The sequence below is a fragment of the Patiria miniata genome, unplaced genomic scaffold, assembly GCF_015706575.1.
Source record: "Patiria miniata isolate m_02_andy unplaced genomic scaffold, ASM1570657v1 HiC_scaffold_20, whole genome shotgun sequence".
NCBI lineage: Eukaryota > Metazoa > Echinodermata > Asteroidea > Valvatida > Asterinidae > Patiria > Patiria miniata.
This window is the reverse complement of record NW_024037059.1, coordinates 29,359,353-29,375,135: the sequence shown is the minus strand read 5'-3', so window position 1 is coordinate 29,375,135 and position 15,783 is coordinate 29,359,353. Positions and strand designations below refer to the sequence as shown.

General features: G+C 40.9%; 1 protein-coding gene across 1 annotated transcript in view; it reads left to right on the top strand.

The window, feature by feature from the left end:
• Positions 1–15,783, top strand: part of LOC119728537 (C2 domain-containing protein 5-like) — a 48,121-nt gene that overhangs the window by 18,387 nt on the left and 13,951 nt on the right. Inside the window, exons 8-20 of the mRNA XM_038200817.1 lie at positions 899–1,029; positions 2,288–2,428; positions 3,547–3,695; positions 4,279–4,382; positions 5,180–5,288; positions 6,720–6,834; positions 8,372–8,560; positions 11,381–11,503; positions 12,989–13,136; positions 13,472–13,525; positions 14,429–14,503; positions 14,865–14,927; positions 15,622–15,714. Of these exons, the coding sequence (XP_038056745.1) occupies positions 899–1,029; positions 2,288–2,428; positions 3,547–3,695; positions 4,279–4,382; positions 5,180–5,288; positions 6,720–6,834; positions 8,372–8,560; positions 11,381–11,503; positions 12,989–13,136; positions 13,472–13,525; positions 14,429–14,503; positions 14,865–14,927; positions 15,622–15,714 (1,494 nt within the window). The remainder of the gene's footprint in view (positions 1–898; positions 1,030–2,287; positions 2,429–3,546; positions 3,696–4,278; positions 4,383–5,179; positions 5,289–6,719; positions 6,835–8,371; positions 8,561–11,380; positions 11,504–12,988; positions 13,137–13,471; positions 13,526–14,428; positions 14,504–14,864; positions 14,928–15,621; positions 15,715–15,783) is intronic.

Below are 15,783 nucleotides of genomic sequence, written 5' to 3'. Positions count from 1 at the left end.
CGAACCCGGGTCACAGTGGTGGAAGGCGAGGAAAGAACCGCTGAGCCAACCTGATATCCCTGTATAAAAATAAACAATTTAACAATAGGTTTTTGCGCTTCACCGATGTATAAACACTGTATACTCAGTGTGTTACCTCCCGAATGACAGTTGGAAAATATCACTCGGGTGAGACTCGAACCCACGACCTCCTGCTTTCTAGTGCAGATGTCTTGCCAATCGACCACCAAGCTAACAAGATTGGTTTGCTGGTTCGAATCTGATGTACATTAGCAGCGGGTACCGCATTTAACTATTCATAAGATGGAATTTGCGTCGGTGTGATGTAAACTTAATATTAGGGTTTTTTTTCCTTCACCGGTGTATATTGGATACTCGGTGTGTAACCTCCTGATCTGATACACCGTGCCCTCTGGAGACATGCACACAATAGGGAACAAAAGATTGTATACGTCTCCACAGGGCAATTTCTATAGATGAATACGTCTCCACAAGGTTTTCACGAAATATATATATGGATTTTACTCAAAAACTAGGAATTTCCAAGATATGTTGATCTGTCACAAATGGTAGATTTTTAGAAAAGGAAATTGCTTCTGGTTAAAATAAGAGCATTTTAAAACTGTACTTTCAAACTCGAAAACTTTAGTACACAAGAACAAAGAAATGTCTCCACAAGGATACAAATTTCAGTATGTATGAGCAAAAGTGTTTATATGTCGGTGAAGGGCAAAAACCTTATGTTAAATTTACATCACACCGACGCAACTTCCATCTTATAAAAAATAAGCATATAGAAATTCAAAATAACCTTCCCGGTTCAAATCCATAAAACGTCGAAAAGTTGAGACAACTTTTTAACCAATTTTTTCTACCAACGTTCTTTATTTGGTCGTAGTGGATTGACATGATCCGAACACCGAGGGCTTCTAATGAGGCGAGACAGCAGTTATTCACCAAGCTTTCCGGCGAGCTACAGAGGAAGATTGGCTTGAAGGTGCTTGAGAGAGAAGGCAATGCAGTCCTAGGGTAAAGGCAAAAATTTTGACTCTCACTTTTGTGTCCTTACTGTGTCCGAAAATTTGTGACTTTCAAACTGTGTCCGTAAACTTAAGATACAAAACAGTCCTACACCCGATTTCAAGAAGCGCTGCGACGCGTCGCAACTCGAGTTGCGACATTTAACACTTCGTTACTCACAACACATTGTATGATCCATTTCACGAAACTTGTGACGTGTTGAATGCATCTTAAGTTCCTTGACAACGGCTTAAAACATGTTGCAAGTTACGATGTGTCTTGTGGTCATCGCAAAATAAGAAGCGTCCTTTCGTAGCCAGTTTTATGCCATAAAAAATACATAAACAAGATTATAATACCGAGGCAATGTGTGTAAAGTTGTAAATAGAAAATTCATTGAATAATTATGAATTAGCCCGGAATATTGCAGTTGAAATTTCAAAGTAGCTATACAGTCCACTGAGAGCTTGTTTTCCTTTAATTTGCATCACACGGCCGTAATTTTGTTTTACGTTTTAACAAACTTCGAGCGGAGAACTGACGACTCAACTTACTGTACGCTGATTAAATACATATAACTGTCACCTAGTTGTGCTATAAATACACCCACGACGCGTCGCTCTTATGACGTGTTTTGTGAAGTGGATCGCAGGATGCGTCACAGCCGCGATGCATTGTAAGTTTATACAATAAGTTTCATGAAATCGGGTGCTGGCTCATTACACTACCAGTCCAACATTAGTTTACTCCTACATGACTAAAGTAAATAAAAAAAAAAATAATTGGTATCCAGTCTCTATTTCTGTGCATTTCATGCACGTTCACACCACCAGACTAAAGGCTCCAAAGTTTAAGCATTTGGACATCTACCAGTCTGGTCTTAGGCTTTGAATTCAGATTATGTGGCTTCACTCTCCGGAGCAAAAGATTGGAGAAAAGTACAAATTTAGGGTGGTTGTTTTCAATTATAAGTTTTGAGAATCAAGAAGTATTGATATAGTTATCAAGTAAAAAAAAATTTCTTGTCCAGGCTTTTTGAAGGAAAAAAACGGGAGGAGGCAGCTGCCTTTTTTAAAGATGGCAGATTTTCCAAGATGGATTCTGCCAATTTGTCGACTCTTTCGCTGATACTTTTGTTTCCAAAGGAGCCATTGAAACAAAAGGAGGCGGCCAAAAAAAAAAGGCTGGGATGAAAAAGTTTATTTATTTGGCCTTACAGGGTTGTGTTGTCTTATTGTAACATTCGGTGGATTTTTTCTGACCGCAGTTACTGGCAGTGTTTTGATCTGGAGGGTGAATCTGGCATCGTGGTCCGAGGTATCGGCACGGCAGCGCTGATACACCGAACCAACCCACTGACGTCTCCTCTCTCTACCAGCCCACCACAGGATCAACTCAACCCAAAGGAGTAAGCGTAGAAACCTTTACGCAGGTTACAGCCTGGAAAACCAGATTCACACCAATCCAAATGATTGAATTCAGTAAACGAAGAAATTGAGGTTTGAAAAAGTTAGGAGCAACTACATCATACGATAAGTTGTTGCTGTCAATTCCAGAGTCAAGTCAGTGGACAATTTATAATGTATGCAGATGTCTTTCTGATACCAAGATATATTTGTCACGGTTCCCTAGTCATGGAAAAATGCAATTCATTTATGTTAAACCACCATAGTTGTAAATCATTGCGTCAGTGCAACAAGGTCGTATCTCCTAAAATGGCATAAACGCAAAACGCGAGATTCAGTATGTCAAAAGGTCGTATCTCGCTTAAAATTATCCGGATGTACATGCAAAGTCAATGGACGTCGAGATACGACGTTGTTGCACGGAGCGTATACGTGCGAGATACGACTTTGTTGCAGAATGGAGTTACGACCTTGTTGCACTGACGCACGGCAGCGCTGATACACCGAACCAACCCACTGACGTCTCCTCTCTCTACCAGCCCACCACAGGATCAACTCAACCCAAAGGAGTAAGCGTAGAAAACCTTACGCAGGTTACAGCCTGGCATACCAGATTCACACCAATCCAAATGATTGAATTCAGTAAACAAAGAAATTGAGGTTTGCAAAAGTTAGGAGCAACTACATCATACGATTAGTTGTTGCTGTCAATTCCAGAGTCAAGTCAGTGGACAATTTATAATGTATGCAGATGTCTTTCTGATACCAAGATATATTTGTCGGGGTTCCCCTGGCCATGGAAAAATGCAATTCATTTATGTTAAACCACCATAGTTGTAAATCGTTGCGTCAGTGCAACAAGGTCGTATCTCCTAAAATGGCATAAACGCAAAACGTGAGTTTCAGAATGTCAAAAGGTCGTATCTCGCTTAAATTATCCGGATATACATGCAAAATCAATGGACGTCGAGATACGACGTTGTTGCACGGAGCGTATTCGCGCGAGATACGACTTTGTTGCAGAATGGAGTTACGACCTTGTTGCACTGACACGACAAAATATAAAACATAAAGAAAGATTGAATTTAGTGAAGAGTTGTCATTTTTTATAACTCTACAGATTTTCTGTCGCAGAAGATACCCCAGATGGGACCATGATTGGTTCCCCGCTCTACACCCAGCAGTTCTCACAACCAGCCCCTAGGTCACCATCTAAGGTGGCGCCCTGCCGCCATTTATCAGACTCGGACCTGACCTCAGCCCATCTCGGTAAAGGCATCAATACTATCTCTGGTATTTCAAAATCTACGGTGTGGTATTAAGCAGCCTTGCAGTCGAGTATATCACAAGTGCCTTTAAAATTAAATCCCAAGTCCTTTAAAGTTACCGAAAGTGCTGAAAAGTACCGAAAGTGATAAAAATCTTAGAAGTAACCTGTTCAAGTTTCAGCCTAGTTTCAACTTACTCAGGTCATACATGTAGGTCATCGAACCACAGAGCTAATTGGCCCATGAAACATTCAAAATACCATCTCAGCTCCCTGGGGAGTATACAGCTCAGTGCTGCCTGTTAGGCGTATTGCTTATTCAGCAAGCTTATTCAGTCACAATAACCATCTCTGCCCTCACAGGTACCCATTTACTCCTGGGTGGGGAGAAGCAATGAGTGACAAAGTGCCTTGCCCAAGGGCACACGCACCATGACCCCAGGCTGGACTCGAACCCACAACCTGCAGCTTTACTCGCAGACCACTTTACCCGCAGAGCTGCAAATTTTCTGACCAAGAATCTATTGTGTCTTTAGTTTGACTGTGTGCAATCTTTCCTCTGTTTTCCTTCTTGTACTGGGTCAGTCGGCAGTCAGGAGAAGCCTGGTAGTGGTGGGAGTGGCGGACTAACCCAGAGGTTATCACTACTACCTAAACCAACCCTGCCACCAATAACCATTGATATTCTGGTAAGTTCAAAATCTTTACTGGCTTTATAAATAAAAATCTCATTCCATCAATTATGATTCAGTGGTTTATAGGGATTTGGTTTTGTGTGAATTCGGAATAAATCAGTCATGCATACTTCAAGAAGCACTCATGGGCGTTAATAGCTTCTCAATTGTGTGGGGAGACGCCTTGATCAGAAGTAATGTGAGCGCAAAGTGCGAAGCCCTTACGGCGTGGGGTTTGAGGCCTGCTTAAGAGAATTTTAGATTCTAGACACTCTTTGGTGCAATCTGAGGCAATTTCTGACCACTTTAACCAATTTTTTTGAGCAAAAGATCATCAATTAAACATCATTTTCGAGTTTGGAGTCATTTTAATCAGCTATTCTGAGCTATTGAATCAAATGTAAGCTACAATTTTTATTTGGGGACGAAAAAAATTGGGAGGGGTCAAATGATATGATAACCCCATGTCCATTCATGTACCTTTGCTTCATAGTAAAATCACATATGATTATTGAACCTATGGGCTCCGTGCGCCAACAAAGAGGGCGCCCTTTTACCTAGCAACAATGTCCCATGGGCGGGACATATACATTTCGCTGGTTGACGCGTGCACCGTTCCTTGTGTGTGACGCACGTATGCCAGGGGGTTTGTACTATGCACACGCAGTGGCCGTGCTTTGTGGCAAAATATTGCAGTCAGGCAAGATGGCGTCGGTCGGTCACCCTCAACTGTACTTTCTTTGCCGGTGAGGGGGTACTTGTGAACGGAGCGGATAGCTCCCTTTTAAACTCCTTGTTTGCTTTTTTTATAGGAGTATCCATTCTTCACCATTAAGAAGTTCCCACCTGGGTTCCTGGTGCATCTAGGGGGGGTGGTCACTGCACGATCAGTCAAACTGCTGGATAGAATCCACAATCCAGGTAAACCGACAATTTCCAAACATTAGGTTTTGCCCTTCACTGACGTATTACACTGTATACTCAGTATGTTACCTCTTGAGTAAAAGTTGGAAAAAATCACTTGGGTGGGACTCGAACCCACTACCTCTGCTGTCTAGTGCAGACATCTTACCACTCGACCTTGCAGTATACGAGGTGAGTAAAAAAAACCGAAACCCAAATATCGGGATCATTTTTTTAAGTGAAGTCTTGCTGTAGCACTTTCAAAATCTAGGATATGAAAGCCCAATTCATAAGCTTTCTATTAGTACAAGAATCATTCAAATCACGTTGTACTTTTCAAGTTACGGAATTTTAAACACAATCAACATTTTAAAGTTCTGTCCACGGATCACAAAAACGTAAGTGTTCTTTCAGCAAAACGAAAACAAATCACATGGGGATGTGTGTGAATTGTTTTCGTTTTGCTGAAAGAACACACATTTTTTTTGTGATCCATGGACAGAACTTTAAAACGGTGGTTGTGTTTGAAATTCTGTAACTTGAAAAGTACATGAGTGATTTTAATGACTTTTCTACTAAAAGAAAGCTTATGAATTGGGCTTTCATATCCTAGATTTTCAAAGTGCTACATGCAGAACTTCACTAAAACAATAGTCCCGACATTTGGGTTTCGCTTTTTGTGACTCACCCTGTATAGTGTTTATATGTCGGTGAAGGAAAGTTTCTTGTTTGGAAAGTTTGGAAAGTTTCAGGCTTGTAAACTTTCGAACTCCCCTCCTCCATCAGGGACATTTTTCCAAAAGCCTTTCAGAGATTTTAGATGTCTTTTGGACCATTTTTACACCAATTTCTTAAATGGGTTGTAGCATTCGTAAAAAAAAAAGTATTGAGGAAGATTAAAGGGAATGTACATCATTTGCTTTTGCTGCAATTTTCAGAAATAAATGGATTTGGAGGATTAGTATGTTATAGCAAATATTGCTGAACTGACTTGTTCACTTTTGGGGCTTGTATGCTGGAAAAACCAAGAAAACCAATCATGTTCTTGTAGTCTGTTTCCTTGACCCCACTTAAGATGAAATGGAGTAATAGGTCAGAGAATCTGTCTAGCAGGCTTGTAGCCCTTCACAGGTGTGTAATCAATTGCAAAGAAAATGCAGAATAACTAAATATGCAAAAATTCGGAGCAGTTTTTTAATTTTCTCCAACGCTGGTCGGCCGAACAGCGTTGGAAAAAATAGTGTTTTTCTTGGAAATGTCAGCACACCAGGAGCCATGATTTTACAGGATGCTATAGAGTGTCATTCCCTAACAATCCAGTAAGGCATTTCGTGATCATTTGATCATTTTGTTTTTTGCTTTTTTTCAAATGTTGTTTCTTCCCTTTAACAAAAATATGCCTGTGATTTTTTGTGAAATTGGCTGCTGTTTCCTGATTGACTTGTACAGATGAGCCAGAGACCAGAGATGCGTGGTGGACGGAGATCCGGACAGAGATCAGATCCCATGCTGCAGCCATGGGATGCCATGCTGTCCTAGGCTACAAGGAAACTACTAGTATATGGTACGCTAGACAAACCTTGTACCTTTCTAACAATAATTGTAATGATAATGAACAGTTATGATGTGCACATACATAATAATAATAATAATAATAATGGCTTCTTGTATAGCGCTCATATCCGTCACTAAGTGACGCTCCTGGCGCTCTATTATTACCCTGGCTTTAGCACGGCTGCCATTACGGCACTCAAGCACTTGAAGGAATTTCTTCCTACCAGGTACCCATTTACTACACCTGGGTGGAGAGAGGCAATCGTAGTAAAGTGCCTTGCCAAAGAGCACAAGCACCATGTTCCCCGTCAGGATTCGAAACCATGTATAACGGCACATGAGTCGAACACCGTAACCATTGGACAACAGCGGACCACAGCACCCCACACACCTAAAGAGATACTTGTGTACAAATTGACACGAAATAGAAGTTACTCTATGGTGTGACGATAAAGGCTGAATTAAAGTAGCGTTTTGACGGCAGTTTTGAATGCGCTGAGAAATGTGCTAGAATGGGTGGGTAGGCCTTCACAGCGTTATGGCGAAGTTTTTTTTATTGTAAGGGAAAATTGGGACCGAGTTATGGGGACTTTCTGCGCTCCCTACAGTATTTTGTCCCCACAACTACGGAACAAGAATGGGTGTTCCTGAGAACACTTTTCCATAGAAGTGGTTTTTAAATTTGAGTACAGAAGAAACTTTGAAAGGGCAACATTAAATTCTGAACAAATCACATAAATTCTCCTTATAAAAAACCCCAAAAATTCTCAAAAAAAGGCAAGGGAAAGTGGACAGGAATCACCTTAGATTGCACCACAGAGCATCTAGAACCCAAATTTTGCAGAACCTTTGCTGCGTAAAGGCTTCCCACCCATTGCTCACATTAGTCTTTAGAAGATGCCCCTACTTTATAATTTACCCTAGCTAGACCACTGATAGGTATGAGCTTGCTTACACAAAACCGAAAAATTCACTCTTTGAGGACAATTCTGAACTCAATTTTAGCATCGTAACGGGAATGTACAACATTTGCTTTTGCTTCACTTTTCAGAAATAAATGGATTTAGAGGATTAGTATGTTATAGCAAATATTGTTAAACTGACTTGTTTCACGTTTTGGGCTTGTAGATGATGGAAAAACCAAGAAGACCATTCATGTTCTTGAAGTCTGGTTCCCTGACCCCACTTAAGATGAAACGGAGAATTAATAGATTTTGGGGAATTGTAAGGTCAGAGAATCAGTCTAGCAGGCTTGTACCCCTTCACAAGTGTGTAATCAATTACAAAGAGTTTTTGCAGTTTTCATAGCAAATAGTTTGCAAGCAGTTTTTTAAAAAAGCCAGTTTTCTCCAACCTTTGGCGGCCGACAAGCATTGGAAAAATACCATTTTGCTTGAAAATGTTAGCACACAAGGAGCCACAATTTTACAGGATGCTTAAGACTGTCATTCCCTAACAATCCAATAAGGTATTTTGTGGTAATATGATCGTTTCGTTTTGTGATGTTTGCAAATGTTGTATCTGCCCTTTAATCATTTTTTTTCCAGTGATGAGATTTGCCTGTTGTCAGCCACAGGGACGGCCGCCATTGTCAATCTGGCAGCGTTCCAGTATCCAGTGATTCCCCTATCCACCCAGACACAGCCGAACCTACTGACCACATCCCTGGACCGTCAAGACTTCCAGCAACAGATTCAGCAGAACAGCCAGGAGAAAACGCCACCGCAGACAGACAGGTTGGAACAAAGTCTTTCCGTGTTCAGAGCACGTTCTATCAATCAAAACATTCCAGTCTCTGTTGTAATTCCACCTCCATACGTGAGAGAGTTGACCAATTCCTTTCGGTCGAGAGCCCATCATGTGGGTGGTCTTAAACCACTGTTTAACCCTCCTAGATGTAAACATACATTCTGTGCCAAGTAGTCCTTTCAGTCAAAATCAAGCATGTGATTGTTATAAATATTATTATTATTATTGATCATTTCTGGTAATGAAACCAAGGATTCCTCAAAAGCGCCCTAGGCACTGTAGCTCGCAAGCCTGAAGAAACCTGTTTAGAGAAGGCAATGAGAAGAAATTACAGTTTTAGAGGTGGGAGGAAAAGCCCAGAAGAATATTCTGGGAAAAACCCACGGAATCAGGCAGGGACTGAAAACCCAATCCACATATTGGCCCAGGCGGGAATCGAACCCGGGTCACAGTGGTGGAAGGCGAGGAAAGTACCGCTACGCCAACCTGACTCCCTATACGCCAACCTGACTCCCCATTTCAGCAGTTAAGAATTCCAAACCTACATACGGCAGGATTGACTGCCTTGGACTGCTTAAGTAACTTGATACAGCTATGCTTTGACCCCGGTTGAGTGATAAAACAGCTGCGACCACAACTTGCCTGCTTTGTCTGTTGACCCAGTTTGACTAGTCACAGTGCTTGCTTGACATATGATCTGACTGCTGGTGACTAGCCTTTGTTAAAAGTATAGCAGGGGAAGTGGAAGTCAATTTTGACTGTCTGTGACTGTCTAAATAGCAGGAGGGTTAAACACTGGTCAGCAATGTTTGAAACCGGTCGCGAGATGATGCACTCCACGCCACATGCACATAGTACATGTCGAGCCCCCCTACTTCACTCTGGTTCTTGATAACCACATGAGAACATGTGACGCGCACGTTAGAATTGGCCTGAATATGGAGTAAAATTGTCGTCAGTATTTTGTTAATATTTTGATTTTTTAAAAAGTTTTTGACCAACAAGTTTTTCACGAATGGGTTTTAAACCGATTTTAAGCCAGATGCTTAAAACTGCTCCACCACTCTGTCATTCCCTCAATGCTGTTTTAATGTTCAGCACATTTCCCTCATAAATTTGCATATCATTAAATATTTCACTCATTTCTTTTTGTCCTTGTGCAGTCATGTTGGTGAAGGGCAACACCCAATATTCAAATTAACCCCTCCCCGTTTCAAAATTGAGTACCATGCTCTTGCTTAGTCATTATTCATCAGGAAAGGATCCTCGCATGTTTCTTCCCGTTCACGAATGCTTACTAACCCCACATCGTGCACGTCATGCCAATAACCTACAGAGTCTTAGGATTTTAGGGCAAATGATGAGCAAGCAATTTCAAAACAAGCCGGTTGCAAACTCTGCCAGGTTTCGTTCAGTAGGTGATGGAGCAGCCACTGGGGGCTTTTGTGTCTAACCATTCGTTGGTCTTTGGTGCTTTGGTCATATGGACCCTTAGGGAGGTGCCATTTTCACATACTGTCCGGGGGCCATATTCATGAAACCTTACTAAATTAGCAGCCAACTAGGCCTTAGTAGGATACTAAAATGCCAAGTAGTCTACTATGGAGTTGACAACTAAATTGTTATTCATGAAACTTTTAATACTAATAACCTTGCTAACTAGTTACATACTAGGAGAATTGAGTTGCATACCTGAGTAACTGGAATTGGGTGCTTTGGATGGAGTGGGCATGTATGGAATGTGATGACAACAGATACAATAGTGTGACAGGTGTATTAGGCTAATCCATGTCCAGCACTTGTTTTGATTAGCAAAAAAAGAAGGAAAAAGTGACCAAGGCCTATATGTGGTATAGTGTACTGCAAGTAAGTGAATCAACATCAAATTCTCTAGCAATTGCAAATAAAGCAAAACAGGCAAGGAAGGCAAATTATTCTCAAGAAGAGTTCTAACTCTTTATGGAAGACAAGTATGTGGAATTAAAATATATTATTGATGCTAAGCATAAGGATGCAAACACTAACAAGAAAAAGAAAGATGCATGGGCAACTATATATTCTCAGCCAACACCGTGCAAGATTACCACAGGTTGAAAGATCATTGGATGATTTAAAAATTAGATTATCCAAATTAAAATCCGAGTCAAGAGAATGCCTGTCAAGTATGAGAAAGTTCAAGAAGGCAACCGGAGGGGGAAAGCCACCTAAAGAGCCAAGTCTGGCACAACAAAAAATGATAAAGTTGCTAACTAGTGACTTAGAGTTGCCCTGGATCTACATGTACACTAAAAACCTAGAATGTAACTAGCATTAGCAATCTTTCATGAATACCAATTCATTACCAACTAGGCTTAGTAAGCAATTACATGCCTATTTAGTAACCAACTAGGCTTAGTAAGGTTTCATGAATATGGCCCCTGAACCCTAACCCTCCAGGGTATTTTGGCTAGAGAAACCCTGCCAAACGCAGCAACATGCAACACTTGTCTAAGTGACAAGCCTGCTCAGTGTAGCCAGAGCCACCAGGTCAAAAGTCTCAAGGCCAAACCGCCTCAGAGTCTGTGGTCCCGGAAGGCAGCAGGATACAACTGAGGCATTGTTCATTGAGACTAGCTCTTGCTTTTGCTTGACTTGTTAAGGAGATTGTGTTTCCATAAATGGATTCTGAGCATATAGTGGAACAAAGTAAGCATTCTGTTTGCATATATGGGCCCTATCAAATCAGAGAGCCTTTCAACTGAAAACCTGCTTTGTTATCGTTCTTGAAGTCTTTCGGTATTTTGCAACTTGGTTGTGTGTCATTCCAGCGTCATGTCAGAGAATCCCACCGCTGCCACCGAATCTTGCCCAAAGTGCGCCATATGTCACATTCCATACAATGAATCATCCCTGCCATTCCCAGTCACAGTCAGCAAATGTGCCATCTGCAAGTAAGTCATCTCCAAGCATCACATTCATGAATCATTCTTTATATCCAGAGAAATAAGCTATTTTACAACAGTTTCAGAAAGGCGTTCTAATGTTGCACCAAACCAACCAGTTTTAGGAGCAGCTCGGCTCCACCCATATATAGATTTGAATTTCAGACAAATGAATTTATGCTATTTTTATGCCCCGCGGCGAAGCCGAAGGGGCATACTGTTTCCGCCTTGTCCTTCCGTGGGTGGGTGGGTGGGTGTGTGTGTCTGGACAAATCTTGTCAGTGCGATAACTTGAGAAATACTTAACATATGAACTTCAAATTTGGTTTGTGGATTGTCCTTGGCAATCCTAAGAAGCCTATTGCATTAAAGGCCGAAAGGTCAAGGGTCAAGGTCACAGTGGCTAAAACAAAAGAAATTTTGTCAGTGCGATAACTTGAGAAATACTTTACATGTGAACTTCAAATTTGGTTTGTGGATTGTTCTTGGTAATCCTAGGAAGCCTATTGTATTTGGGGCTGAAATGTCGAGGGTCAAGGTCACAGTGGCTGAAACAATGGAAATCTTGTATTTACTTTGAGATCATAGGGATTAATTCATATAAAACACTAATGTAAGTTGATGTTAAAAAAGTGGTGTTATGTCATGGGAAAAGTCACGGTTGCGGGGCATTTGTGTTTGTAAACACACCTGACTTCTTGTTCTTGTAAACGGTTTCCGCTGCTAGAGCTACCAAATCAAAGTTGTGTTTTCATATTTTGATTTTCACTTTCTGATGTATATTCCGTATAATCAGCAATTGGGAATGATTCTCATTCGGGCAGTTAGTGTATACGTGACATTGAGGTCCCGGTGGATGGGTAATCGTAGCAGTAATTAACAAACATTGTGCAATTGCTGAAATGCGTGTCTGCGGACTAACTTAAAGCTACAGTCCATCATGTGCAGCTATCTAAAAAGTAACTGACGTAATTATTGTTGAAAAACATACTTGGTTGGAAGATAGTAAGGGGACTAAACTGCCTGTGAAATTATTCTTTACGGCAAGCTGTCATTTTGAAGAAATCAATGAAAGAAGGTCTTTCCAAGGATGCAAGAGGCAGTGTTGGAAATTTCCGTGAGGAGTAAGTTTTTTATTCGGCAAAGTGCGCGCAAGCGTTGACACAATGCACAAGCGTGCGTGGTTGCTATAATTCGTCGGTTCAGTCCGTGTGCGAGAAAACTAATGTGTAACTTCATGAAATTTTTGTGAATATGTATGAAGTATAGTAAACAAATAAAACATGGTTTAGTTTGGATGGATGGTCAATATTAGCTCTCCTCGGAATTGGAAGTTGACAAGTTCCTTTGGCTTTGCCTCAGGAACTAGTTTGTCAATTTCCAATACCTCGGGGAGCGAATATCGACTATCCACCCTCAAATCATGTTTTATTTGTGTACTGTACACTCAAAGCCCATGTTTTCTTTTTCCTGATGTTTCCTATACTTTCTTAGGAGATCTAAGGTCCCGGATGTCTTGTTCAATACGGTAGAGCCTCCCCCTGAGTTGCCCTACACGGGCCGGGGATGCTGCATCCATGCCAGCGTCTGCCGCAGCAAGAAGAAGGCAACAGGAGAAAGCAACGCAGCAATGATCAGTGATGTAAGTACTTGGACAATTCCATTGCTAAGGACGTTACATTCGGAGCCTAAGACCAATTTAAAACAACAAAATGAAATACTTGCAGTGAAAGCAAATTTGTATTTTTGTTACAACTCTAGCTATAGGCTATCAGTTTCGGTCCAAAAATTGGGCCACCGGTATCAAATGATCGAAAGGTGGCAGTTGTTTGGGTGTTATCCCATTTATTTTTATTTTTTTCAAAATGGCCGCCAATATGCTTGAACCGGATTAATGATATGTGCTAACAAGCATGTTTTGGCCATCATTTGTTTTAAAAAGTGAAAATTTATTTTTGTTTCTTGTTTTCTTTGCAGGCTCTGCCCTTTATGGAGTATGAAATTCACAGACAGCTCATGAATAAACTCAAGGTAAAAAAACCCCAAAATCTTAGAATACCGTAATAATAATAGGGGAATAAATGTGTGCTCGAGAGGTTTTAATCACTCTGTTTAAGACTGCTTAGAGTCTGGGTGCTGATAATTACCTGAGCTGGAGGCGAGGGTAATTATCAGCAACCAGACTCTAAGCAGTCTTAAACAGAGTGATAAATACCGACCGAGCACATATTTATTCTCATTCATAAATACCTTTTCGATAAAAAAAAATCAAGTAATTCGTTCCAAAAATCCCAATTTTGATCAACAAGTTCACTCCAGCTTTTTGAAACATCCCTCTAGCAAAATAATGGAGTGTTCAGCTGGCGAGTAAGATGTAAACAACCCTTTTATGGAGGTTGACGCGCGCGTAGCACGTTCTGCGCGATGTCACGCAGAACGCACCTGGGGCGTTGCGTTTTGAATTTAGAACTATCAAATTCTGACTCGCTTGTAGTGTTGCGCATGCCTACATGAGGACTGTGAACGTTCAACCAATGAAACGGTAAGAGGCACTGGATTTTTAGGAGTCCACATTTTATGTGACACTGGAAAAGTGTTTAAGACCAGCTAGCCATGTCTTTATCATCCGTTTAAGACCGGCCACGTGACGGGCTCTCGACCAATAGGAATGGCTAAACTGTCTGAGGTATTTATGAATATATATTTAAAAAGCGCACGCATCCACCAATCATTATTGCCCTGCTCATTGGGCCAATGAAACATTCCAATGCGCATCTCTAAGCAAAAAAGTGAAAAATTGAAGAAACCATGTGACGTGCTCATGGCCAATCAAGAGACAGAATCTGTCGGTGTGGTGTTACAAACTAAATGAATTCCTTTGAAGCGTCCTTGATAATATGTTATAATTCTTTGACAATTTTGTTTTCCACCTAGGTCAAAGGAATGAACGCCCTGTTTGGTTTGCGCGTGCAGATCGTCGTCGGAGAAACACTACTTATTGGGGTAGCGGTGAGTATCATCAAAATGGTTTATAATGAATTTGACCGTATCCGAATTACATAGGGATGTGTGTAGATTGCTCTTGTTTTGCTGAAAGAATGCACACCTTTTTTGTGATCCATGGACAGAACTTTAAAACGGTTGTTGTGTTTAAAACTTCGTAACTTGAAAAGTACATGAGTGATTTGAATGATTCTTGTACTAAAAGAAAGCTTACGAATGGGGCTTTCATATCCTAGATTTTGAAATTGCTACATGCAGAACTTCACTAAAACTATGGTCCTGACATTTAGGTTTCAGGTTTTTTTACTCACCCTGTATAATAATTGTTTTTACTGCTGTTACTTTGGGTTTTTTTTTTCTCAAACAGACGGCGACGGCAGCTTACGTGACTGCCCTACCCCCTCCAGCACCACTGAGAGTCACAAGCCAGGTTGGTTTATCATTTCAAACATATTCTGGATATTTTTTGGGCTGAAAATTAAGAATCGTATGATTGATTAAAAAAAATCGTATCCTAGATCGGTCTGCAATTATTTCAGGTAAAATAGATTTGGGTGCCACAAAAAAAACCTGAATCCTCAAAAAAGCCCTCTTTTTGACAGCTTTTAAAAAATCGTAAATATCTAAACTTATTTAGAGAGTATAGTTCATTAGCTTTCAACAACGAAAAACTCGTTCCAATCGGTTAAATATTGATTGATTGATTCAGGGCCCATCAAAGACAGGCGCAGCTTTTTCATTTTGTCCACAGCGACTGATATTTTGACTGCCGTAATAAGAACACGGTCTGAATTATCATTGTTAATCATTTCTGGTAATGGAACCAAGGATTCTTCTACAGCGCCCTAGGCACTGTAGCTCGCAAGCCTGAAGAAACCTGTAGAGAGAAGACAATGAGAAGAAATGACAGTTTTAGAGGTGGGAGGAAAAGCCCAGAAGAATATTCTGGGGAAAACCCACAGAATCAGGCAGGGACTGAAAACCCAATCCACATATTGACTGTGTTGGGAATTGGACCCGGATCACAGCATGTTGGCCTATTTCTGTTACGTCATTTCCAAGAAGTAAAATCTTGTTTCATTCCAATTTCCATATTAATGTCATGATTTTTTTCTTAAACCTAGTCTGGCGGAGGTGAGACACAAGTTCAGGCTCTTCAGAAGCTACTTCTAGATACCACCGCAAAGAACAAGGACATCTACGAACTGCATCTGCCTGTAAGATAAGTTCGTAGTTATTAATGTCTGAGTCCACTATAATGGCCCATTGGGCAGCCCCCAATCATG